The sequence below is a fragment of the Cariama cristata genome, unplaced genomic scaffold, assembly GCF_000690535.1.
Source record: "Cariama cristata isolate BGI_N322 unplaced genomic scaffold, ASM69053v1 scaffold4546, whole genome shotgun sequence".
In the NCBI taxonomy this organism is placed as follows: Eukaryota; Metazoa; Chordata; class Aves; order Cariamiformes; family Cariamidae; genus Cariama; species Cariama cristata.
Window position 1 is genome coordinate 180,675 of NW_009622620.1, and position 22,136 is coordinate 202,810.

Consider the following 22,136-nt stretch of genomic DNA (forward strand, 5'->3'; position numbering starts at 1 on the left):
CCCAGCCCCACCACTGACCTGGGGCCATCCTCCTTGCCATGGCTTGGCCTGGTGACCATCAGGCTGCAACTGGGCCCACTTACCATCACTGGCCTGACCCTCACCCTGATCCGCAGCCTTGCATTCCCCACCTGGCCTCATTACTCCCACTGACGACCGTGCCCCTGGGCTGTGGCTGCCCCCAGCTGCCCCGCTCTCCAGCTGGGGGCAGTGGGACAGGCCCCGGCTGAGGGGGCCCTGGCCCTTGGGGCATCCTGACAAGAACCTTTTGTCTATATGACTTCCCTAAGATTTTAAGTATCATACAGCAGAATAATGTCTTCTTTGTTTTATAGTTAAATGGTTATTAAGTGAAACATTAAATGTACCATATTTTATATATATATATATGAAATTATCTAGTATTTCAAAGTTGCTACTGGCCGCTCCTCCTGCGGTGTGTTTTGTATGCCATTTGACAGCAAGGGAGACTTAAGAACATCTAAACAAAGGTATCCATCCTGGTGTTTTTCTAACCTTGAAATTAGTCATTCCAGAACCTCATGGCACTGGAAAAACATTTTTGTCTTCCAAAAACGATGTAGGAGAAACAGCCGTAACTCCCAAATAGTTTTCAATGTACAAGGAATAGAGTTGTGCATACGTTGTACGACTGACACAGTTTATAGAGGTTCCTTTTTTTCAGGAATTGTATTATAAGCTAGTGGCTACCTAAGCTTTGGGATTTTTATTTGCTGTTGTTTAAAATAAAGCAGATGTAATTTCTGTGAGACAGTTTACTGGCTGGCCTCCCAAAGGAACAGAAGTGTTTGGTAACGCATGAGATGACACCAGAAAAACTCCACAGCTTTATTTATTTACAACTTGCACTCAACAGTAAACTAATTCTCCTACAGAGAACTATAAGAAGCAAAAAGATAAAGTATGGCAAAAAGGTCAGTGACACAGTTCTACATTTGAGTACACAGAATTACTGTTTACAGTAATGTCAACAGCTTCCTGAAGCAGTGACAAGAAAAAAAAAAAGACCTTTGGCACTTGACATTTAAAAGAAATTTCAGTATAAAGCAACAGAGCTCTCCCAGCTGTCATATGGCAAAATACGTCTAAAAGGCATAGTATTGTCTCTATGTATTTAATATAAATAAATACTTTAAGCAAATTTAATTCTTTTATGTAAATGGGAATTAAATAAAAAACTTCCTTTAGAAAACAGTCCAATATATTTTTGTATTTGTTTGAAAGACTGCTTTTCTAAAAATACACAGTGAACACCCCCCCCCACCACCACCACCACTTTTATACCTCATTGTTGTAGTTGAAACTAACACTGAAGTCACTTTTAAATACTGTGTTCATGTAAATGCAGTGGACAATTGAGAAAATAATAGAAGTTCCTTAAAAGCAAGCAAGCAAGCAAGCAAACCAACCCAAGGAGGAAAAAGGCTTTAAAATATTTATCTAAAAGGGTAAGTTTCAAGCTTCTGAGTTATATCCATTTCTGCTATTTAGATGAAAGTGGCAAAAAGACAGTTTCTCAGTGTGCAAATGAGAACCCCTCAGTATCTAAGTGACAAATTCATGGTGGTGGAGGTGGAGGCCAAGGAAAAAGAATGATTATTTCAAACTGCTACAGTTTGCTTCTAAAAAACTAAAACTAGCCACAAATCAGTAATCTTTATGACAAGATACACCTTTTTTGATCATTTTCTAAATGCTTTTAGCAAGTATTGTCTACAATCCTCTCTGAAAGGCATATCAAAATCTTCAAGCAACAACAGAGCATGTTGTCTTTTCTTTTATTAAAAATTTCACTCACTCAACTTGGACATTTCAGAATAAACTCATATACTATAGTGGCAAGAACAATAGAAACTGAGTGAATAGTAAGAGCACTAGAAAGATAGTGTTTTAAACAGAGTATTGTAAGAATAAATACAATAAATCAAAGTCAAGAAAAAATGGTTTTTAATATCATCAGTGATACTCAAAAAAATATTTTGGTCTTCCAAAGAGAATTCAGGAGAAGGAAAAAAAGAGTCACACAATCCAAGTATATATATGTAAATTGGCTATGCTATGTATCTGGCTTACACATTTTCGCTTCTCTATATACTAGTTAGTTGTAAAGATTGTGAAGAAAAATGACATTTTAAAAATAAATTCTGACAGAAAACTTTGTACTTTTATGAAATACCTTTGATATAACTTGAATATTGCTGGTCAGTATTTGACTTGCAATGTGTTCCACACATCGTACAATCCTGGTGCAGGCTTTGTCTTCCTTTTGAGCCATCCACAACACATGGTCATCGACCAACATTATATTGCTGGCAATTTCAATAAGAGCATCCCCAATCTGGAAGAGAAAAAAAAAACCCCAACAAACCAAAATAGTATTGTCTGGAACAGTCACAAAAATAGGAAGAGTACACAAGAGTACAAGTGAAAGCAGGCACGTTATTTCTCTTGGCAACCATCATTCAAAGACAGTTTTGATTCTATTAAGAAAACTAAATGGATTAAGAAATAAAGATAAAGAAAAGAAAAGTGCAACTGACTTAAAGGAAAAGCTTTTTATTCACAATTTTAAAGCTTATCTTCTAGATACACCGCAAAAATTGAGTTTCTCATTAGGCAATAAATAGAATCCCAGAATTATCACCCTCTTTCTTAAACTAATTAAAGTTGACTATGGCCCTCTAAATAATTGCTTCATGTTTAATCAAAGGACCTTTGGAGAAAAAAAAAAGAAAAAAAGGGGAAAAATATATTTGAAAGACATTTTTGTTACATAGTGGGGTAAATTTGAGATATAACTCAGGTGCTGATACAAACCTCTAACATCTCAGTGGCTATACAGAAAGTGTGGGCTTATAGCTTTGGATGTTTTAATTCACTCTTGTGGTTAATCCAAAGTGATAAATCTTTGTTTTGCCAGATGACATTTTGCAGAATTTAGTAAGTATGACTATGTCTTTCAAACTTTTATTAGTATATTACATTTAGAAAGAATAAACATCACTGTGATTTTTTTTGGGGGGTGATTATTTCAAATGGAAATGAAAATATTTACTTTTTAAAATTCTAAAACTTAATTTGAATGAGATTTGAAAATTAACATTACCACTTTACCATTATTTTTGAAGGCAAAGATATGCCAACGGTATACAAGGTTGTCATAAATAAACCTGAATAAAAAGGTATATAGAAGAGAAAAAATGACTGAGAAGAATATAGCTAAAGAAAAGTTCGAGGCTAAAAAGTCAAACTAACAGAAAAATAAGGTGAATACACAGATAATTCAGTGGGAAGGAAAAAAGAAATTCAGCAATGGTGAAAAAGCTGTAAGGAATGACTGAGGTTATGAAGTTAATTCTGTGTTTTCAATAAAAAATACATAATTTCATATGCATTGCAAAGGACAGAAATAATGACACTACATGTGAAATTTTATGTGACTGTTCCTGAAATATTTAATCTATTTTTGAGAACATAATTACTAGATAATTCTAGATCGCTTTTGACAATATGACAGAGTTATTGATACAATGAATAATAATAAAAAACATTAAGAGACTGGAGTGATTTATGAGAAATTATTAAAGCATACACCAATCAGCTAATCAGTAACTTACTGAGGGAAGAACAATAGTCTATAAATATACAAAAGGAGAGAAATAAGAAAAGGAAGTAATTTATATTATAATTAGATGCATTAATGAAGAGTAAAGGCATGGCATTAAAAAACACAAAAATTCGGGCTAATACATGTACATCTTCCTGGCAAAAAGTTGTAGTATATTGCAAATATGTCCCCAGTGCAGCTGTTGAAGCTCTCTTGTTTCAGAGGTGAACCACCAGATGGGACAAAGTACCGCTAACTTCTATAAAAATGAATAATCCTGTGCTGACTGGGAGAGGCACTCCCCAGAGAGGATGTACAGAAACTGTACTAGTTTAGCTAAAATGGATTTTAAATTGTTCTGATAAATCACAGAATACCTCTGTGTATGTATTTTCATTAATTTCTAATGGTTTTATATAGCTGCAGTTTCAGCTGCTAGTTAATTCCAAACAAATATACCTTTGTTCATATGTTGCCTTGTGTTAAATAAAGTTCAATTCTATTTATAATGGCATGAGTGCAGCCTCATGTGTGAAACTACTGACACTTTAACTTCACATGTATTTTTGTACCTTATGAGTGAGACTTAAGACATGAGTGTTAGTAAAGAGGTCAATGAATGAGGAACCTACTTAGTGAACTTGAGAGAGAGGAAAAAGTGCAAAGTTCAAAACAGAAGAAGTAAACAGAGACAAATTAGGAGAAATGTTCTAAATTATCAAAACAGTAAGGGATTACAAAGTAAGAGATAGAGATAAGTGGTAGAGATGGAGATGTTTTGAGACCAAAAACCAGATACTGAAACCTATATGAAAGGTGGAAGAAATCAATTAAAAGATTAGAAATGGTGCTCAGTTTTAATGGATAATGCATCAACTGCTAGAAAAATAAGAGGCTTTATGGTATGTTCAATTGTTTCTTTTGGATGGTAAATTTCTGTTTTGTCAGAAAGCAGTAAGATTTATCAGAATTTTGAGTGAAATACAGTTGTAGCTTTGAAACATGATTCTTGGAGAGCACTTAATAATACACTTTAGGCCTGGTGTATAATGATGAAATTGAAGTTGGAGGCTTTCTCAAATTGGCACTAAAATGTTGTGTTACAATCCCCAGAATCAGAATGGAATGAACATTGCCAAACCAAAAGAAAACAAATATTTTAACTATAGATATCATGTGTACAAAAATTACAGGGTATGAAATCTTTATGCAAGCAGTTACTCTGAAAATTAACAGTAAAAACTATGATGAACATTGCTGTTCTCTGTAAAAACCTATTTCTCCCATAGGGTTTGCATAACTCTCTGATTAGATTTCCCTGTAAAAATGCCATATATTACGCTAAAAGTTTCTATAAGAAGTTGCACTTAAAGTCATATTATCTTCTCTTCACATGAAGTGATACGCGCTTTCAAAACTCAGTGAAAACTTTCTGATGAAATGGAGAAAATGAAAGAAGCACGTATAACGCAGATGGCCAGATGGAGAGGCACCTTGAGCTCATTCTAGTATGTTAGGCATGGTAGAAATTAAAATGAAAAGGAAAATTAAATAAATGGCTTATTGAAAACAAATTTTTATTCATAGGCAGCAACGCCTTTGTCAGTCAGATGAGATGGTTTAGTTGTCCTTTTTGGCATAAAGAAACATATCACAGTATATGAAGAACATTTGCAATCAGAATACCAGCAATCAATTTGAGAAGCTACTCTTCAGTGTGTGCCTGCAAACATTAAGAACATGGCCATATGTGAAGACTTCACTTCCAACTGATTGGTTTTTTTCAGCATAGAGAAGATATCTTACATCTTCAACTTCATCCACGAAGACAATTAACTTTTCCATTATATAAGCCAAATATATTACATCCATTTTATCCGCAAAGTGGGAAGCACCTCTTGTGTAGGCTGTCAGCTGGCGAGAAAATTCAAGCACGGTTGTCAAATTGATGTGCATCTGAAAATACATCAAAATTGTTAGGTGTAATAAATAAGCTAGCTTCATTCTCTTTTAAAAACTGGAGATCACATCCATTTGTATAATGCTTGCTATAATTTCACATGGATTTGTATGCATCAGTAGTACCACAGACATAAATTTCAGGGGCATATGAATGTATCTTCAGCATTAGGTCTTAGATTTCATTGCTGTTATCTGAAGACACCACCTCAACAGCCCCAAAAATTTTGATGATTTTTGTCTACTTTTTCTAGACTGTAACTAACTGGTCTCATAAAATACTATAACAACCTACTAACCTTGCCTTGCCTATATCTTTAGATCATCATGACAACAGTATTGGTGAAGGTTTGTATATACAATGGTGCATGGTGGGAGGACAAGGGACAATGGTAGTAAGTTGGAAGAAGAGGAGTTCAGACTGGTTTTGAAGAAAATCTTTTCTGCCATGTGGATAGTCAGGCATTTGAATGGGTTAGCCCCAGAGGTTGTGCAGTCTCCATCCTCAGAGGTTTTAAAGACCTGAGTGGTTAAATCCCTGAGAAACGTGGCCTAACCTCATTGCTTACAGGAGAACGGACTGGATTCTAGAGATCTTCCTAATTATTGTATTATCCTATAATTGCACTGGCTCTCTTAATAATTATTCTTATTGAAGTATGAACACACCTGAAAACAAACTTCCTGTGGTGTTATCTAGCACCACAGATTGGGAAGAATTGATGAAGGAAACTGAAAGTTGTAAAAGTTAGTATGGTAGTTACATGTCTGTGCCATCCTCCATGCTGTTCCCATTTATGGTCTTTATCTCATTAATTTCTATCCATTTACTTTTTAATCTCATTCTCTCTTTTACTTATCCATAAGAAACCATTTAAGTACTGCTTTTTTGGAAGAAATCAAAAAGACATTCTAAAGTAGGCTTCATTTCTGCAGCTCTTTTAAATGTATTACAGTCAATGGCAATGAGGAAAGGCATTTCAGCTGACAAAACTCTGATACAGGACTTCAAGAGAAATTGACATCATTCTGGCAAAAATTCATGAAGGGAAGACAAAGAAGGAACTGAAGTGAAGCACTGGTGATCCTGCCAACATTACTAATGGTCATCTAGACTCCAGACACCCAGAGAAAAAAAATAAAATAAAGGCAATAAATGCTGTGCACTTGTTCCTGCTACAACTTTAATTACCAAACAAACACATTGTCTTTCAAGTAAAGCATTTTGTTAGAAGTCTAGCTATCCCTGACTTGTGGCTGAACAGACATTTCATACAAGCTATTCAATAAAATCAGTACTAGAGAAGGGAAGCCCTGGATTTCATAATGTTACCTGACTAAAAGCATGAAGAACTTGAGTTACTTCTTGTGAATAAGGGCATGCAGAATAGTTTTCTTCATCCCAACGTCCTGTTCGATTACATTTACGCCATGCCTTAGACTCTTCTGCGCCATTGTGAAAGGCAATGGAGTTAAATGAATACTGGAGACAGGGATGGTAAGCAGTTATCCCAGCCAAAGTTTTGGGCCATCTATGAACAACATGATAATAAAAAGTTACAACATGAAACTTCTTGTTTAAAGGCAACTTAGAATATAGCAATATATATAGAATATATGAGAAAAAAAAAAGGCTATTTTAAATTTTACCTCATTATGTTCTATAATGAATTACTTTGTTTCCTTGGAAAATGTCAAAATTATACTGGTTCAAGTCTGGCTGGTCACACATTAATTCTGCATTAATTCCAGGAAAGTGTTTGGTGTTAAGGAAAAAAATACGGATAGCATTTTCCCTAAATTCATCTTTGCAAACTGCACAAAGCAGAGCAGTAAGTCCTTAAAGCAAAAAACCCCAAAACCTTATTACTAAGTGCTGTAAAAGGTAAATGCTGAAAATGTACCTGACAATCTTTGCTTTGCATTTTGACCCAATACTACAAAGCCCTCTGAGCCACAAAGCCCTGAAAAGCAAAAATCCCTGAATGTATCAGAAACCAATAAACAAGATTTCAGCAGAGATTACATCTCATGAGGAGGAAGCAGATAGTCCTCAAAAATTAAATATTTAGGTATACGTGATTATGTAGTGTGATTCCAAAACAGTCTTTGAAAACAAATGATAAATCAAGAGCAGCCAGAATTCTTCTATTTAGCTCATGGGTCTATTACACAGTATTCTTTTTCTGTTTATCTGCTGAATTCTCTAGAACAGCACAACTGGGATCGATCTCTTTTGGTGCCTAATCCATGGTCATTTCCAAACTAGTATGGACATAGCAAGATCAGGTAATTTGGAGAAATCAAAGAAAACCAGAAGCGTATCATCAGCAAGTCAGCATGTCTGGAAAGGATATGGTTCTTTAATTGCACTGATGTAAGGACTGAACGCAATCCATCATAAAAATATTCTGCCTGCCAGTAAAGCCACACCTTGACAACCAACCTTTGCTCAAACATAGATATTAGTCCCTCTTAGTTATACAATGCAGGTCTGTTTGGACATTGTTACATAATATACTGACAGTTTTTGGGCTGTTCTCCTCATTTCAAACAAAGAAAAGGTAAGAAGAAAAATAATTTTATATGTCATAGCTAACTGTCTCTGGAATAATTAATTTTGTGATGTAAAAACAGTTGATGCAAAATGAACGATGAAAGGAGCTTCACAAAAAAATAAAATATGTACAGTAGTATATTGTCCTTTTGCATCTGGGCTGAAATATTATTTTTAGTAAAACATTTGCATTAATGCAATTGGGCCACACTGAGTAGCAACTCACCTCAAAAGTAAAACTAAAGAGAAAATTCTGAAACTAATATTAGCACAGGTAGCAGAATCTGGCCTTTATGAATAGGAATGACAGGACATAACAACATTACCACTTGCATTTCAGAATGATTTTACAGAGTGCTGGAAAACAAAAAATTAGCAAAATGTAGCCAGCATAATGAAAAACTCTTAGTACATAAAGCCAGTTCAATCTGACTCACAGAGCCTAATTCTTACTGCAATTAGAAATGTGCAATTAGAAATATCACCTAGGCTAGTCAACTGAAATAAGCACACTTCCCTAACAGTTGATGCTTTTTGCCTTTTTTTGCCCAATAAAAGAACTGTTCTTTCTAGCTTTGCTTTTATGATCAGCTCTTTCTACTTACATACTTGCTATGTTACCAAAACTTCAAAGACCTTTGTAAGAAAAATTGTGTGTGATAGCTACATCTCTGAGGATAAACCTTTTGAAAAATTTCAAATGCTAATGCTGAGTTTGAGCCTGATAAATTTTCTATAATTTTAGTGCCATTCCCTCAAATGCCAAAAGAACCTATGGACTCAGCATCCTTTTGATATACATTTAAAAAATGAATCTATATGGATTTCAAGAAAGATGATCAATAGGGAGAGAAACGTGCACTCCCGTTCTCTTGATTTACAGAAAATGACAAAAATGTTCCTGGTGTTAGTTTGTGCAGTCTGTAGAATTCTTATATATTTATTTATGAAAAGGATGTAATTTTATGGCAAGAACATGAACTTCATAAAGTTGTCATCTGAAAGATTCAGTATGTGTGACCTGATAAGAAGTATATATATTTTAAAAGATCTAATTAAAATACATTTAAGCATGTACACTATGAGAAAACACAATGTCAGTTTTTGTGATGACAAAAAAAAATCTAGAGCTGTGATTGTCAAAGATCTCTAATGGATTGGGGTTGTTTAGCCTGGAGAAAAGGAGGCTGAGGGGAGACCTTATCGCCCTCTACAACTACCTGAAAGGAGGTTGGAGCGAGGTGGGGGTTGGTCTCTTCTCCCCGGTAACTAGCGATAGGACAAGAGGAAACAGTCTCAAGTTGTGCCAGGGGAGGTTCAGGATGGACATTAGGAAGAACTTCTTCACTGTAAGAGTCATTAAGCATTGGAATGGCCTCCCCAGGGAGGTGGTGGAGTCACCATCCCTGGAGGTGTTCAAAAAAACATTTAGATGTGGCACTTCAAGACATGGTTTAGTGGGTTTAGCAGGCATGGTGGCATCGGGTATACAGTTGGACTTGATGATCTTTGAGGTCTCTTCCAACGATAATTATTCTATGATTCTATGATTTCAATCCATATGTATGGATTAAATAGGTATATAAATATACGTTCAGCAAATGTGGTATACTCACTGGAACTGAGATTAACATGTAATGAAATAGCTTCGTAATAAATAGAAAACAGATTATGTGAGTTGTTTTCTCTACTTCTTTCTAATTCATTCCTTTGTTTTTATTCAAACACAGGAAACACTAGTAAAAGGCCTTTGAAAAAATTTTAAAGATAACTTAAAAATTAAGAGAGGCTTTCAGGTCAGAAGTATTTGCAGAAAGTTCTGGCATTTAAGAGAGGCTTCCTCTCTCGTCTACTTTTCCTTTCATTAACTATTTGAGCTGAATTCTTATTATAATTTACTTGGTACCAAATTACCTTCTTGATTTCTCAATGGAAATGCCATCATACATCAGTCTTATTGTCAAGCAGGTAATTACTATTTGTTTAAGAGCTTTATGCATAGCATTGAAGTATTTTAGAACTAACTGAAAACAATACCAAATTACACAGAATCCTTAACTTTTTCTTCAGTTTATGAGGATTAAAATTAGAAAAACTCTACCAGCATATGTAGATAAAAGTAAAGATGAAACAAAAATTACATTTAGTCAACAAAATTGTGCAGACTCTAAGATTCAGATAGGACAGATGTGTTTTCTAATCATGTGATATATTGGTAGAACTGTGTGTGTCCTTAAGCTCACCTCAAATGATCTATTTGTTTTACTAAGTAGTTTTACTTGCTATTTTGATTATCTTATCTTCAGTGAAGTATTTTACGAACAGTTTTATGTTAGCTGAACAAAACCAGCAGAACTGGAACAGATTAGAAAAGTACTGAAGATTTAATCTTCTAATGCTTTAATGCAGTGTTATCATATTCTATAATTTAGAAAAGACTAAGAACAATTTTGAACCTTCTCTTATTTAAAGCCTACATCTTTTGAAATTTTCCAAAATCTCACACTGAGGAATTAGAAGGAAGAGTCTCTGACTTTCACAAACCATTGCTGCTCTTGAAGCACTAGCTGCCATTTCCCATAAAAATCACACAGTGCTCCTCCTTCCTACTATATGACACTGAAGTATCATGTAAACATGAATATGGTCCGTATCTATATTAATATGTGAAGCACACTCCAAAACTAGAAAATCATACCTGAAATCTCCCTTGTTGTTAATAATTCTTTCTGCAGGGCAGTAAGGTGCAGCCGTTTCAAGTACCACAATTTCTACTTGTTTAGTGCTATTTCCATAGGAATTGTTGACCAGACACTCCCAATCTCCAGTTGCATCAATGTCAATGCTGGATAGGATAAGTTCACTAAAAAAAAAAAAAGATTAATTATTGTATATACTTAATTGTATACAGATTGAGTCACTGGTTTTCTGACATTAACTTATCTTCAGAGATTTTCTATGAAAGTATAAAATCAGGTTTTGCTCTATATTATTATAGGGACAGACAATATGTGAGTGATTGGTATTAAGATTTTAGCAGCACCAATTTGGATTGACCACTCAGATTGTAACAGGCTGTAACACAGATTACAAGCCTTCACAAAAGAATATCAATTGCATATTAATGCCCATTTTCCTTCCCCCAAATATTATAAGATGCTGGTTTTGTTGCATAACTAAGCACTTGAAAGTCAGAAATGCATTTCAAGCTGACAGCGCAACCAATCCACAGAGAATGCTTCCCTTCAGCTGTGATTGCAGCTCCTATGGCATTTCAACCCCAGAATCTGCTGGTCCTGTGGTGGCATGGGGAAAGCTTTCTAGAATAGCCCTTGACTTTGGAAGCCGTATATAATTTTCCTGATGAATGCAAAATGAGATGAGGCAAATGATGATATTTCTTTCAGTACTTTACTACTCATGAACTTCTATCACACTGTCCCCCACCAAATATGAAATGTAGTTATTAATATCAATAAATTAAGGTTGCACTAACTCTTTATAATGACTGTTAGACAAGTTAAATATAAAGAGCCTTTGTGGCTTCTCTTATAATACAAACATTGTGCCTGACTGCACCACACCAATATTTAGCTGGATAACCTAAATATCCTATGTATAATTAGAGAAGGAGGAAATAATTTCAGAAATAGTTAAAATTGTCTAGAACTGTTCTGATTAGTATTTTCTACATAGTTTAAATCCAGCGAGCAGCTTTCCTTCATCTAATGGATGAAGGTCCCAATGAAGTCAATAAAGTTTAGTTTTTCAATTGACTTCATCAGGGATAGAATTTTATCCGATTACTGTAAGTCTATAGATCTCATAGACAAAAATAATGCTATTACATTTTAAGAATGTAATACATTAGATCTTAAATCTGCCATTGGCCTAGAAATAAATTTTGCTACAGTTTTAAAGAAAGTACAGCTTTTGAAAGTAGTTGGGAGAGGAAAAAGTTAGTAATTATCTGAAATATTTACTTTGCTTTACACAAATGGCTTGTCTTTCAACATGCCCTGTTGAAATTATTTCTAACAATTAGAAATTATGTGTGAAGCAATGGAGTACAGTCAGAAAAAGAGAGAAGGTACATTATAAAACCAAAAGCACAGAATTTAAAAGTTATTAAACTGATTTCAAATCTGTATTTAAAACAAAATCTTTAAAAATTCTACTTGTGGCCTTTGGCATTTTGTAAAGAGCCTGATGTTTTGAAAAATATACACAGAACAATTATATATAATTTCTTTTTAATCTTTTGCTCTTTTAAGCTTCTCTAAAAATGCCATCCTTTTTCAGTTTAAACCTTTGTATATTATACATGCACTTTTATGAACTTGGCTACAAGAAATGATCGAATCTAATCTCCTTGTATATAGACTACTTCTGATACACATGAAAGTAGATCACAATCAACATAGAAAGTGATTAGACAGCTGTGTATGTAATTTTCCCTTTGAAACATGCATACAATGAAGGATGATTTTCTCAAGTACTTACTACAGGACCATTATCTTGGTCCCCAAAAAACAAGAAAACCATGGTAAATAGCCTTTGATTTAAGTTAAATTGCCTCAGAATTTTTGGGTAGTTCTCCAGATACTCAGTGAAAGTTATCACTAAACAGTAACTTATAAAATCTCACACAGTTTCTATTTATCATGGCTTTGAGCTCCAAGTACCTTGTAACCCCCTATTTCATTTTTACAATGAATTCTAATATGTTTTTATTGCACAAAATATAGAAAAAGCATTACTAGCCATTCTCAGACAGAGCAGCTGAGTATTTTCACATCAAAAGAAGCAATTGTTCTCTTAAGAAATCTCAGATGATAAAGCCCAATAACAGCAGCCTCTAGGCTAACTCTTAATACATCTTTTTATATTTCGGTTGAAATACTTAAGTGCAATTAGCCAATTGATAACATTTTTTAAATTAAATCTTCTATTTCTTATGTCACAACAATCTCACATCATCTTTATAGACAGCTCAGAAAGAATATATTCATAGACCTTATAAAAACAATTATCCGTATGTTTTGGTTTCAGCTGGGATAGAATAAATTTTCTTCCTAGTAGCTGGTACAGTGCTGTGTTTTGGATTTAGTATGAGAATAATGTTGATAACACACTGATGTTTTAGATGTTGCTCAGTAGTGCTTACTCTAAATCAAGGACTTTTCAGTTTCTCATGCTCTGCCAGCAAGGAGGTACACAAGAAGCTGGGAGGGAGCACAGCCAGGACAGCTGACCCGAACTAGCCAAAGGGATATTCCATGCTATAGAATGTCATGCCCACTATATAAACTGGGGGAGCTGGCCGGGAGCCACCAATCACTGCTCGGGGATGGGCTGGGCATCGGTCAGTGGGTGGTGAGCAATTGTATTGTGCATCACACGTCTTGTCTTGGGTTTTATTTCTCTCTCTCTCCCTCTTTGTTACCTCCCTTTTCATTACTATTATTACTATAATTATTATGATGTTTTATTTTATTTCAATTATTAAACTGTTCTTATCTCTGGCCTGTGGTGGGAGGGCTGTGAGCAAGCGGCTGTGTAGTACTTAGCTTCTGGCTGGAGTTAAACCATGACACCATAAAAGCTCTCTTTCACTGAAACAATTGGCAGCATAAATATTCACCTGTGGCATCAAGACCTGGGTACTTCCCAAGTGAATAGAATGTATGATAGATGTGCTGGTCTTTTGATATATTTCCTAGAGAATATCTATAATCATTGTTAACAATACAAATTTGATAAAACTGGGAACCATGGTGACTTTAGGTAAATACAATACTTGAACATGTTACCAGTCTTACAGGTAATCACTATGAAGATAAATAAATATTAAGAAAAAGGGTACATTTTCCATTTATATAAATTTTCAAAATGTGTTCAGATGCAAATCTATCTGCCGCTAAACAGATCTCCTGTCATTAGACGAAGTTTCCCAGTTTCACAAATATTTACTGATATATCAGTGTTACTTCTGACAGAAATGCAATACTTGAACACTGGTCCAAATTCTCTAAAATGATGATTAAATCCTCACATTCACACTTTTAATCTTCTATGGCCCTTTCTTCAGACCCTTTCTTCAAAATAAGCCAGAATAGGTTTATGCAATATAGAAGAAGCTGTATAATGACTAGAACATGGAATTGTCTTCTGAATTGCCATCTGGCCACTGTAAATGATGCATTCATTTATATTCCTCTAGGAATATTTTGGATAGCAAGCCCAATGGTGAAACTGTTCATTTATTTACCATCTGGATCTGACAAACGATAAATTGATCTGATTCCCCTGGAGAATTCAGGGGACTGGATTAAAAAAAAAACAACAAAAACAAACAAACAAAAAAACCCCCAAACAACAACAACAAAAAAACCACAACAAAAAACCCCTCTTTTAATTCTCAAAAAGAGCAGTCAACTTGATCCTTTAACATTTTCTCCACTTACAATCCTTGGCGACTTCACAGTCCTGGCAGACCAAAAGTAAAGAGTAGGACTGTATAGAATTTTAAACCTGTTCATAAAGTTTTCTAGTAGATCAGTTAAGTATTTTAAGTCTTGGCACTGTTACATTAGCACGCCCAGAAGTTCCATTGTTTTTCCTGCTCTTAATAGAAAGGCATTCTTGATCTCTCTCAGCCATGGCAACAAGTCTTGACAAAAGGCAAGAACTCTCCTGTGATCTGAGAACAAGGCAGGACCCTGTTTTAGGAGCTTGACAAAAGCACGATGGAATTAAGAGAGAATGGCACCTTTGCCTGTATACTTTTCTAGATTATTCTGTCTCACAGAAGCTAGTAAACATCAGGCCACAAATGAAACTATCTTGCCTTTACTATGCAGCTTTCCTAAGGATGGAATATGAGTCAGAAAGAGTTCCTACTCCCTCTACCTTAGCAATCATATCCCACTCCTCAGAGATATGATAGTTGCTACTTTTGTGGAAGTTTTTGACCTACCAAGACATAAAACAAAGTCAGACATTCATGAGATAGTGTCAAGGCAAACTGAAGATTGCTGCCTGGTGACAACAAAAGGATGACTAGCAAGCTTTTCTGATTTTTTCCTTTGAAACTATAGTGGTCTTCTCAGTAAAAACATTGAAAGAAAGAGAGAATATATATGTTTCTTTTTGTAATGGGAAATTTCATGCATGGTAGGATTCCTTTTTCAAATGTGATGACTGACATATTGAAAATTAATTAAAATGTACCGCTGATGCAATTGCACAAAAAAGTTGTTATAATATTCAATAGAAGTCTGTGGCATTTGTCATTACAAAGACAGGAGCCATAATACAGGTGGAAGCTGTACTCATGTAATCAAGTAACCAAAGACAATAGATTTCTATTTTAGGCACAGTTTTGCATTGCTACAGCTATGTATAACTAATTAGACAATCAGAAGTAGGTCTCATTATGCAAAGTTACTCAACCATGTCCTGAAGTAATACCTTAGCAACATTTACTGTATGCCCCAGCAGTTTTTGCATGCCAGGAAACAGAGTAATGAATAAAGAGGAGCCTTTAGCACCATATTTTCATTGGCTTTCGACAAGAAATGCTGTAAAGTCTGACTTGACTTCCTGTAAGACTTGGGAAGAACAAACTGCTCTTCCAGGAGAAAAATAAAAATTAGTTACTCAAACACAGATAACATTTACGTTTCCTCATATTCTTCTTCAAACAGATAAGTGCTTTTCTACAGTTCAGGCAGAAGGCCTGCATAAGCTGCATCCAACCCATATCACCTTAAATTATTAATACTAACACAGAATTTAAAAAATGAGTGTTGGTCTCCAGAGTACACTGCTGCTTGGAATACAACCTTTCACAAGGGATATAAGGTTAAAACACGGAAAATGAAGAGAGAATGTGTAAATCCAGGCACTTTAACTGAACTTAAATTGCTAGTCTGATCTCTCCGACAAAATTACTTATTTACCCATGAAAGAAACAGCTTTAGAAGGCTGATGGCCTTTAAAGAAAGCTTACGTCCAGGCAACAGCAAAAGAAAAGGAAGATTAAATTTTGCACTCATTTTATGCTAGATATGTAGCAAATATTTTCAGGTGTAATCAATTTGTCACACACATAGGAAATTCAATACACATGATTTTCTGTTTGTTCTGATTGAATATAAAAACAGAGCATAACTTACCATTTAATGCCATCTGCAGCTATCCAAGAAAAGTAACGTGCTATAACATACTTTAACTATATCTGTCAGTTAATTTGTTCACATCAGTATGCTAGGACCATAACAGTTGGATTTGACTTCAGAGATGCCAATGGAAAAGACTGAATTTTAATGACAATATATTGACAGAAAAAACCCCAACCTACTTCCAAAATGGAAGAAAAGACCCATGTGTCAGTTGCTAGTAAACCATTTTGCTTTATTTCCTTTGTATTGCTCAAATTACTTCAACTGAAATGCAAATGTTCAAACCTATTGTCACAGGCTAATATTGTCCATTTGTAACGTGAACATTTGCCCAATCGCAAGATGTGTTTTCTATAGGTGGATGTCAAAGAATCTGTGACCTACATTTGTATGTCATCAATTTACTTCTTAAAATTGAGACAACAAGTACTACTAATATTAAAGTGACTCTATTGAATCAACTTCAGAAACGGAGTCAGAAATCTAAATAGCTCTACAACATACCACAACAGGTTTGGTTTGTTGTATGATCCTTTTCTCTCTCATTGAGCTTCTCGGGTAGAGACAGACTACCAGCTACTGTGCTGCATCAAAGGGTGTGCATAAAGATGTTCACATTTATCTTCATAATCCCACAGTCCTAGAGTCAATACACCTCAGTCTGGCTAGCTGAGAACATAAAGTGAGGAGGGAAGAAAAAGGTATCAACAGCTCTAGGGCACTCAAAGACTCTCTTGCTGGAGAAACCTTCAGACAGCTGGCAGGTCTGTGATGGTACACTGCTATAAAGCTATCTGAAGGGCTAGGGCTTATTTAAAGTACTTCATGTTTCAGTTGTCTATCATCAAGCTGCTTTGTCAGTTGGTGAAAGGTTTAGGGATGCTCAAATGTGTTTATTGTTATTAATTTTGTTCTACCAGCAAACTGCTTGACTGCAGGATGTATACAACTGCAGTCTTTTGGGGAAATGGTGCTACACCTGCTGTATGCCTTTCATCTGCCCTTACATAGTCTGTATGCTGCAATGTTATATCCAGAGGAAGCTTTATTTCATTAGCATAACTCTTGTGATCTGTACACTATCAGAGGTTCTCAGACAAAAAATAACAGTATCACAATCAGTCCAATAGCCAAAATTGCATAAAAAAGCTTTTAAAGAAAGTATTTCCCAGATGACTCAGAAGTGTTAACCTACTTATGACAACTCTTGATTATTTGATTATGTGCTACTGCAAAAAAATAAAAACCTACACAAAAACCCCAAACAACACACAAAAGAAAACAAACCAAAAAACTACTACATTAATTTTACAATTGCAAATTATCTGCACACTACTTTGACAGATTTTCCCACTCTCCCTAGTCAGCGGCGATGCTACAAATGCAGAAATTAATTATTTAATGAATACTTTATGGAATAGAGTAATTGTATATTAGGGCTAGAATACTGATGTGTTTTATTTGCTGACCTACAAGGAATTTGGGAAGATTTTAAAAGGAGTTAAAACATAGAAGATTCCTGTATAAGAACTTCAGGAATAATCTCTATTCTTTCTCCAGTATATAGTGTAAACTTGATTTTGTGGTGGGCAGGAGTCACCCAATCGAAATACCATAAACAATTAAAAAATAAGGTTTTTTTATCCTGTAGGGAGAAAGAAGGGGAGGGAGTGGGACCTATTCTCATGGAATTCCAGTGTGCTAATGGAGAAAAAAAGCTTTCTACAAGTCCATAAGGAATATGTCCTACAATACGTTCTCTGTGTTGAATAGATTGAAATACACAAAAACTAAAAAGTAATTAAGTTATTTGTTTAAATAATTGTTGTGGTTTAAGTCTAGCCAGCAACTAAGTACCACACAGCCTCGTGCTCACTACCCTCCCACCACCACCAGTGGGATGGGGAGGAGAATCGGAAAAAGGTAAAACCTGTGGGTTCAGATAACTTTTTAATAATTGAAATATAAAACATAATAATAATAGTTATTAATAATAATAAAAATTGTAATGACAAGGGAGCTAACAGAGAGAGAGAGAGAAATAAAACCCCAGAAAAAGATGTGATGCACAATACAATTGCTCACCACCCACTGATCGATGCCCAGCCCGTCCTCGAACAGTTATCGGCCCCTCCCAGCCAGCTCCCCCCAGTTTATATACTTAGTGTGATGTTCTATGGTGCGGAATATCCCTTTGGCTAGTTTGGGTCAGCTGTCCTGGCTGTGCTCCCTCCCAGCTTCTTGTGCACCTCCTCACTGGCAGAGCATAGGAAGCTGAAAAGTCCTTGATTTAGAGTAAGCACTACTGAGCAACATCTAAAACATCAGTGTGTTATCAACATTATTCTCACACTAAATCCAAAACACAGCACTGTACCAGCTACTAGGAAGAAAATTAATTCTATCCCAGCTGAAACCAGGACAGTATTTCTAACGTGTTGCTTTAAAGAAATGGTTTGCTTCACCAGTACCTAGGGTGATTGACCTGGTAGAAGAAATACATCAGAGTCTGGACGTAAGTCAGAATTGCTCTGATAATCACAGCTGATGCACAGGGTTACAAACTACTGCCTGGACTGACAGAAAATATGTAATTATACCTTACATTGGTGTTGATAGGAAAAGTAATTTTAAAAAAGCCAGTCCTGAGATATTCACTCCAAACTGCTGCTGCAGTGCAGCATCTCCTCAGCTGTACAGCTGCAGCTGTTTGAAAGGTCACATTAAAATCATTCTGGGCCTAAAAAGTCAAAGCAAAACTATTGATTTCCCCTTGCTGGGGGGAGAGTGCAAATTTTTGCTCTTGATACTGAATTTAACATTTAATTTCAGTGGTGTGGCTGGATAGACGCATACACATCTGCAGGAAATAAGCAGAGATGAAAGTGAGAGGTCAAAATTTAGTGCAAGGCATCTTCTTAATCTGATTTCAACATCAAAAAAAGCATTCCCTTATAAAGTTCTTCAAGAAGGACTCTATCAAACTTTTTTACAGTTCTGACTTACTATTTTTCTAGGGGTTTTTTATTCTATCAGCCAAAAATACTTACATTTATTTTCTGTAAAATACCTATTTCTCAACCACATTTCAACAACCAGTTACCCAAATTAAGCCTACAGTTTTATGGCACAGCACAGTTCTTACATAATGCTCTATTCCTTTAATGGTAGAGGGTATCCTCATTGCTGCTTTTGCTTTTTAGTATACTTTCCATAGGTTATATTTTAAATTATTCCCTGAACTGATTAGTAGTAAAACTGTCGTTGAGTTTTATTCAGATAATTGAAAGATTTTTAGAGAAAAGGCCTAAGTTTGTTTAAGTTTCCAAATTAATTCACAAGAAGATTCTCTTAATCTCAGATAATGAAACTCTTAGGCTCTGCATTTCATAATATTCTACAATAATTTTAAATATTCTCTTGCTGTCTGATAGATGAGAACGTTGCTGGTAAAGGTGCATCTGTCACTACTCCGTTGCTCCCTACAGTGCCTGAACTATTGACTACAGGTTTTAAAGTAATCTCAAAACAATACAGAAACATTGATTTACAACTTAAATGGTTATTTTGCTTCATTTCTTTCCTAACTGCTCAACCACTAAGGGTCAAACAGAGTCAATTAGGTGAACCAACAAAATATCAGTACTAAACAATTTCTGCTGATTTCCCTGGGCTTCTCAGTATGACTCTCAGCTGCTCATCTCCAAATGCTCATGACAGGAGAACACAAAATAATTATGAAATATCTGCATTTCTGAATCAGATTCTTTGGATTTTTGTTAATGTTGTGTGGAGTGAATCTCCAATATTTTGCGATGATTTGCCACATATCTGAACTTCCAATTGTGTATCCAACCTAGCAACACACTCATCAGTGATATACCATTTTCAGACTCTTTTTAACCTAGTATAAGTCTAAACCACTACTGCTTGCTTCATATCTTTTCCAGATGTATTCTTGCCAGAAACTGTTAAGAGAGTTCAGGGGTCATTTGGATCCTTTCCACAAAAAATAGGCATAGAATTTCTGCCTTTCTCCCAGAAGTTCTTGAAGTGTTTTGTTCTTTCTTATATGGAATTCCTGCCTGCATCTCAAACTTGTCATGATACCACCTGTCTACTCCTGGAATCGATTTTCTTTCAATAATCATATCTGAAACAATTCTTACTCTTTTAGTGAAACTGTCTCAGCCAAATTCTAAATCCTTTACTCACAGCTGCAGTGATCATTTCAAACATTTAAAAATTATTAATTGGACTCAAAACCCCCTTCAGATTACAAAAATTATTATCAAAATTTTTAATCCACAACATTTTATTCCTTTTTATATTTTTCCTAGTTTCCTCACTATTACAGTACAAGCAGATCATGATTTGAATCTCTTCCTTGCTATCAGACATACCTTTCGCACTTGGAAGTTTTGGAGTTTTTCACATAATCATATACCTCTAAAAGCAGCTTTCAGAAATGGATAAACATGTTTTATGTATAAAATTTTAAATCAGTTTTCTTACTATTGCTCCTATCCTTGTTACACCTAAAGGATCAGCTGTAGTTCCATATTGTCTTATCTCAAACATTACTATTTATTTAATTATTCTCTTTTGACCATCCCATATTGGCATTGACTGCTGTCAAAATGTAAGGAAGCATTAGATGCTTTTTAAAGAAACCCAGATTCTTAAGCTTACCTTTAAAAAAAAAAAAAAAAACCAAACAAAAAACCAAAAGAAAAACAAACTAAAAAAAACCAATACAAAACCAAAGAAACCCACAAAACACAAACCTCTATTTGGCAGCTGTATTTAGAAGATTGAAATACTTAGGACAGAATTTAAGAGAAAAACACTACTTGTGGAGGATCACAGTTGAGACCTAATAGTCTGTATTTCCAGTGGCAAATCTATCTACATAACTTAACAAAAATCCGAAAAACTTTTCTGAAACTAGCACCTGCTATCCTAGATTTAGTTGAGAGCATGTTAGTTTCTCCAGTGGTAGCACTCCTTTTTATGGGTTCTTAACTTTCTGCACAGTTTAATGTTTTCAGACGGAGCACTTGTGAACTGTAATGGTCCCAGAGCAGGCATTACAGCTGTCAGAGGCATAAGCACTGTGAAATACTCTACACAAGTATTTATAGAATAGAACTAAAAAGACTTTAAAATTGTCATTACAGTCTATGTGGTAAATAAGAAACTTCCTGAAAATTAAAGTCTCTCTACTATTGCGGAGTTGCTTAGTTCATAAAACTATTAATAATATTTTCCTTTTTTTAGTTCAATATTCTAATAACTGTCCTTCTAGACTCTCCAATCACTGAAAGGGAACAGTGGGGAAGTTGGGAAAGATGATGTGCTGCAGAGAGTCATACATAATCTGCCTTCTACATGGCTTCAGGAATATGGATTGTTTCATTGCCACTTATTGTGATCAAACTAATAATCTAATATTCCAGGCTTAAGAAATTAGGCTGTCATCATGGAAACACAAGTAACAATTTCAGCTAGATCCATTCACAGATGATAGGAAATTAGTTCCACATCACATTTAAATTTTCATGTATGTCTATGACATTTATACACAGGCATAATGACAGAAAACTCCACATAAGCAAAATCCAATATTATTATCGTTGGCAAGAAATGGTAAATGTGAGCTAGCAGCAGAATTAAAAACACCTTCTCAAAATCTCCTATAAGGGAATACTCTTTGCCAAGAAAAATGTCACAGGCCGGAATACAGTTCAAAACTTTAGTTTAATTATTGTAACAAAAACATTTATTTTAGTTTATTCTGCTTTAT

At 35.0% G+C, this 22,136-nt stretch overlaps 1 protein-coding gene across 1 annotated transcript in view; it reads right to left on the bottom strand.

Moving 5' to 3' along the window:
- Nucleotides 1–22,136, bottom strand: part of LOC104163392 (probable G-protein coupled receptor 125) — a 183,532-nt gene that overhangs the window by 127,582 nt on the left and 33,814 nt on the right. The window contains exons 6-9 of the mRNA XM_009702393.1: nt 10,843–11,007; nt 6,921–7,119; nt 5,435–5,584; nt 2,198–2,359 (exon numbers count right to left, since the gene is read on the bottom strand). Of these exons, the coding sequence (XP_009700695.1) occupies nt 2,198–2,359; nt 5,435–5,584; nt 6,921–7,119; nt 10,843–11,007 (676 nt within the window). The remainder of the gene's footprint in view (nt 1–2,197; nt 2,360–5,434; nt 5,585–6,920; nt 7,120–10,842; nt 11,008–22,136) is intronic.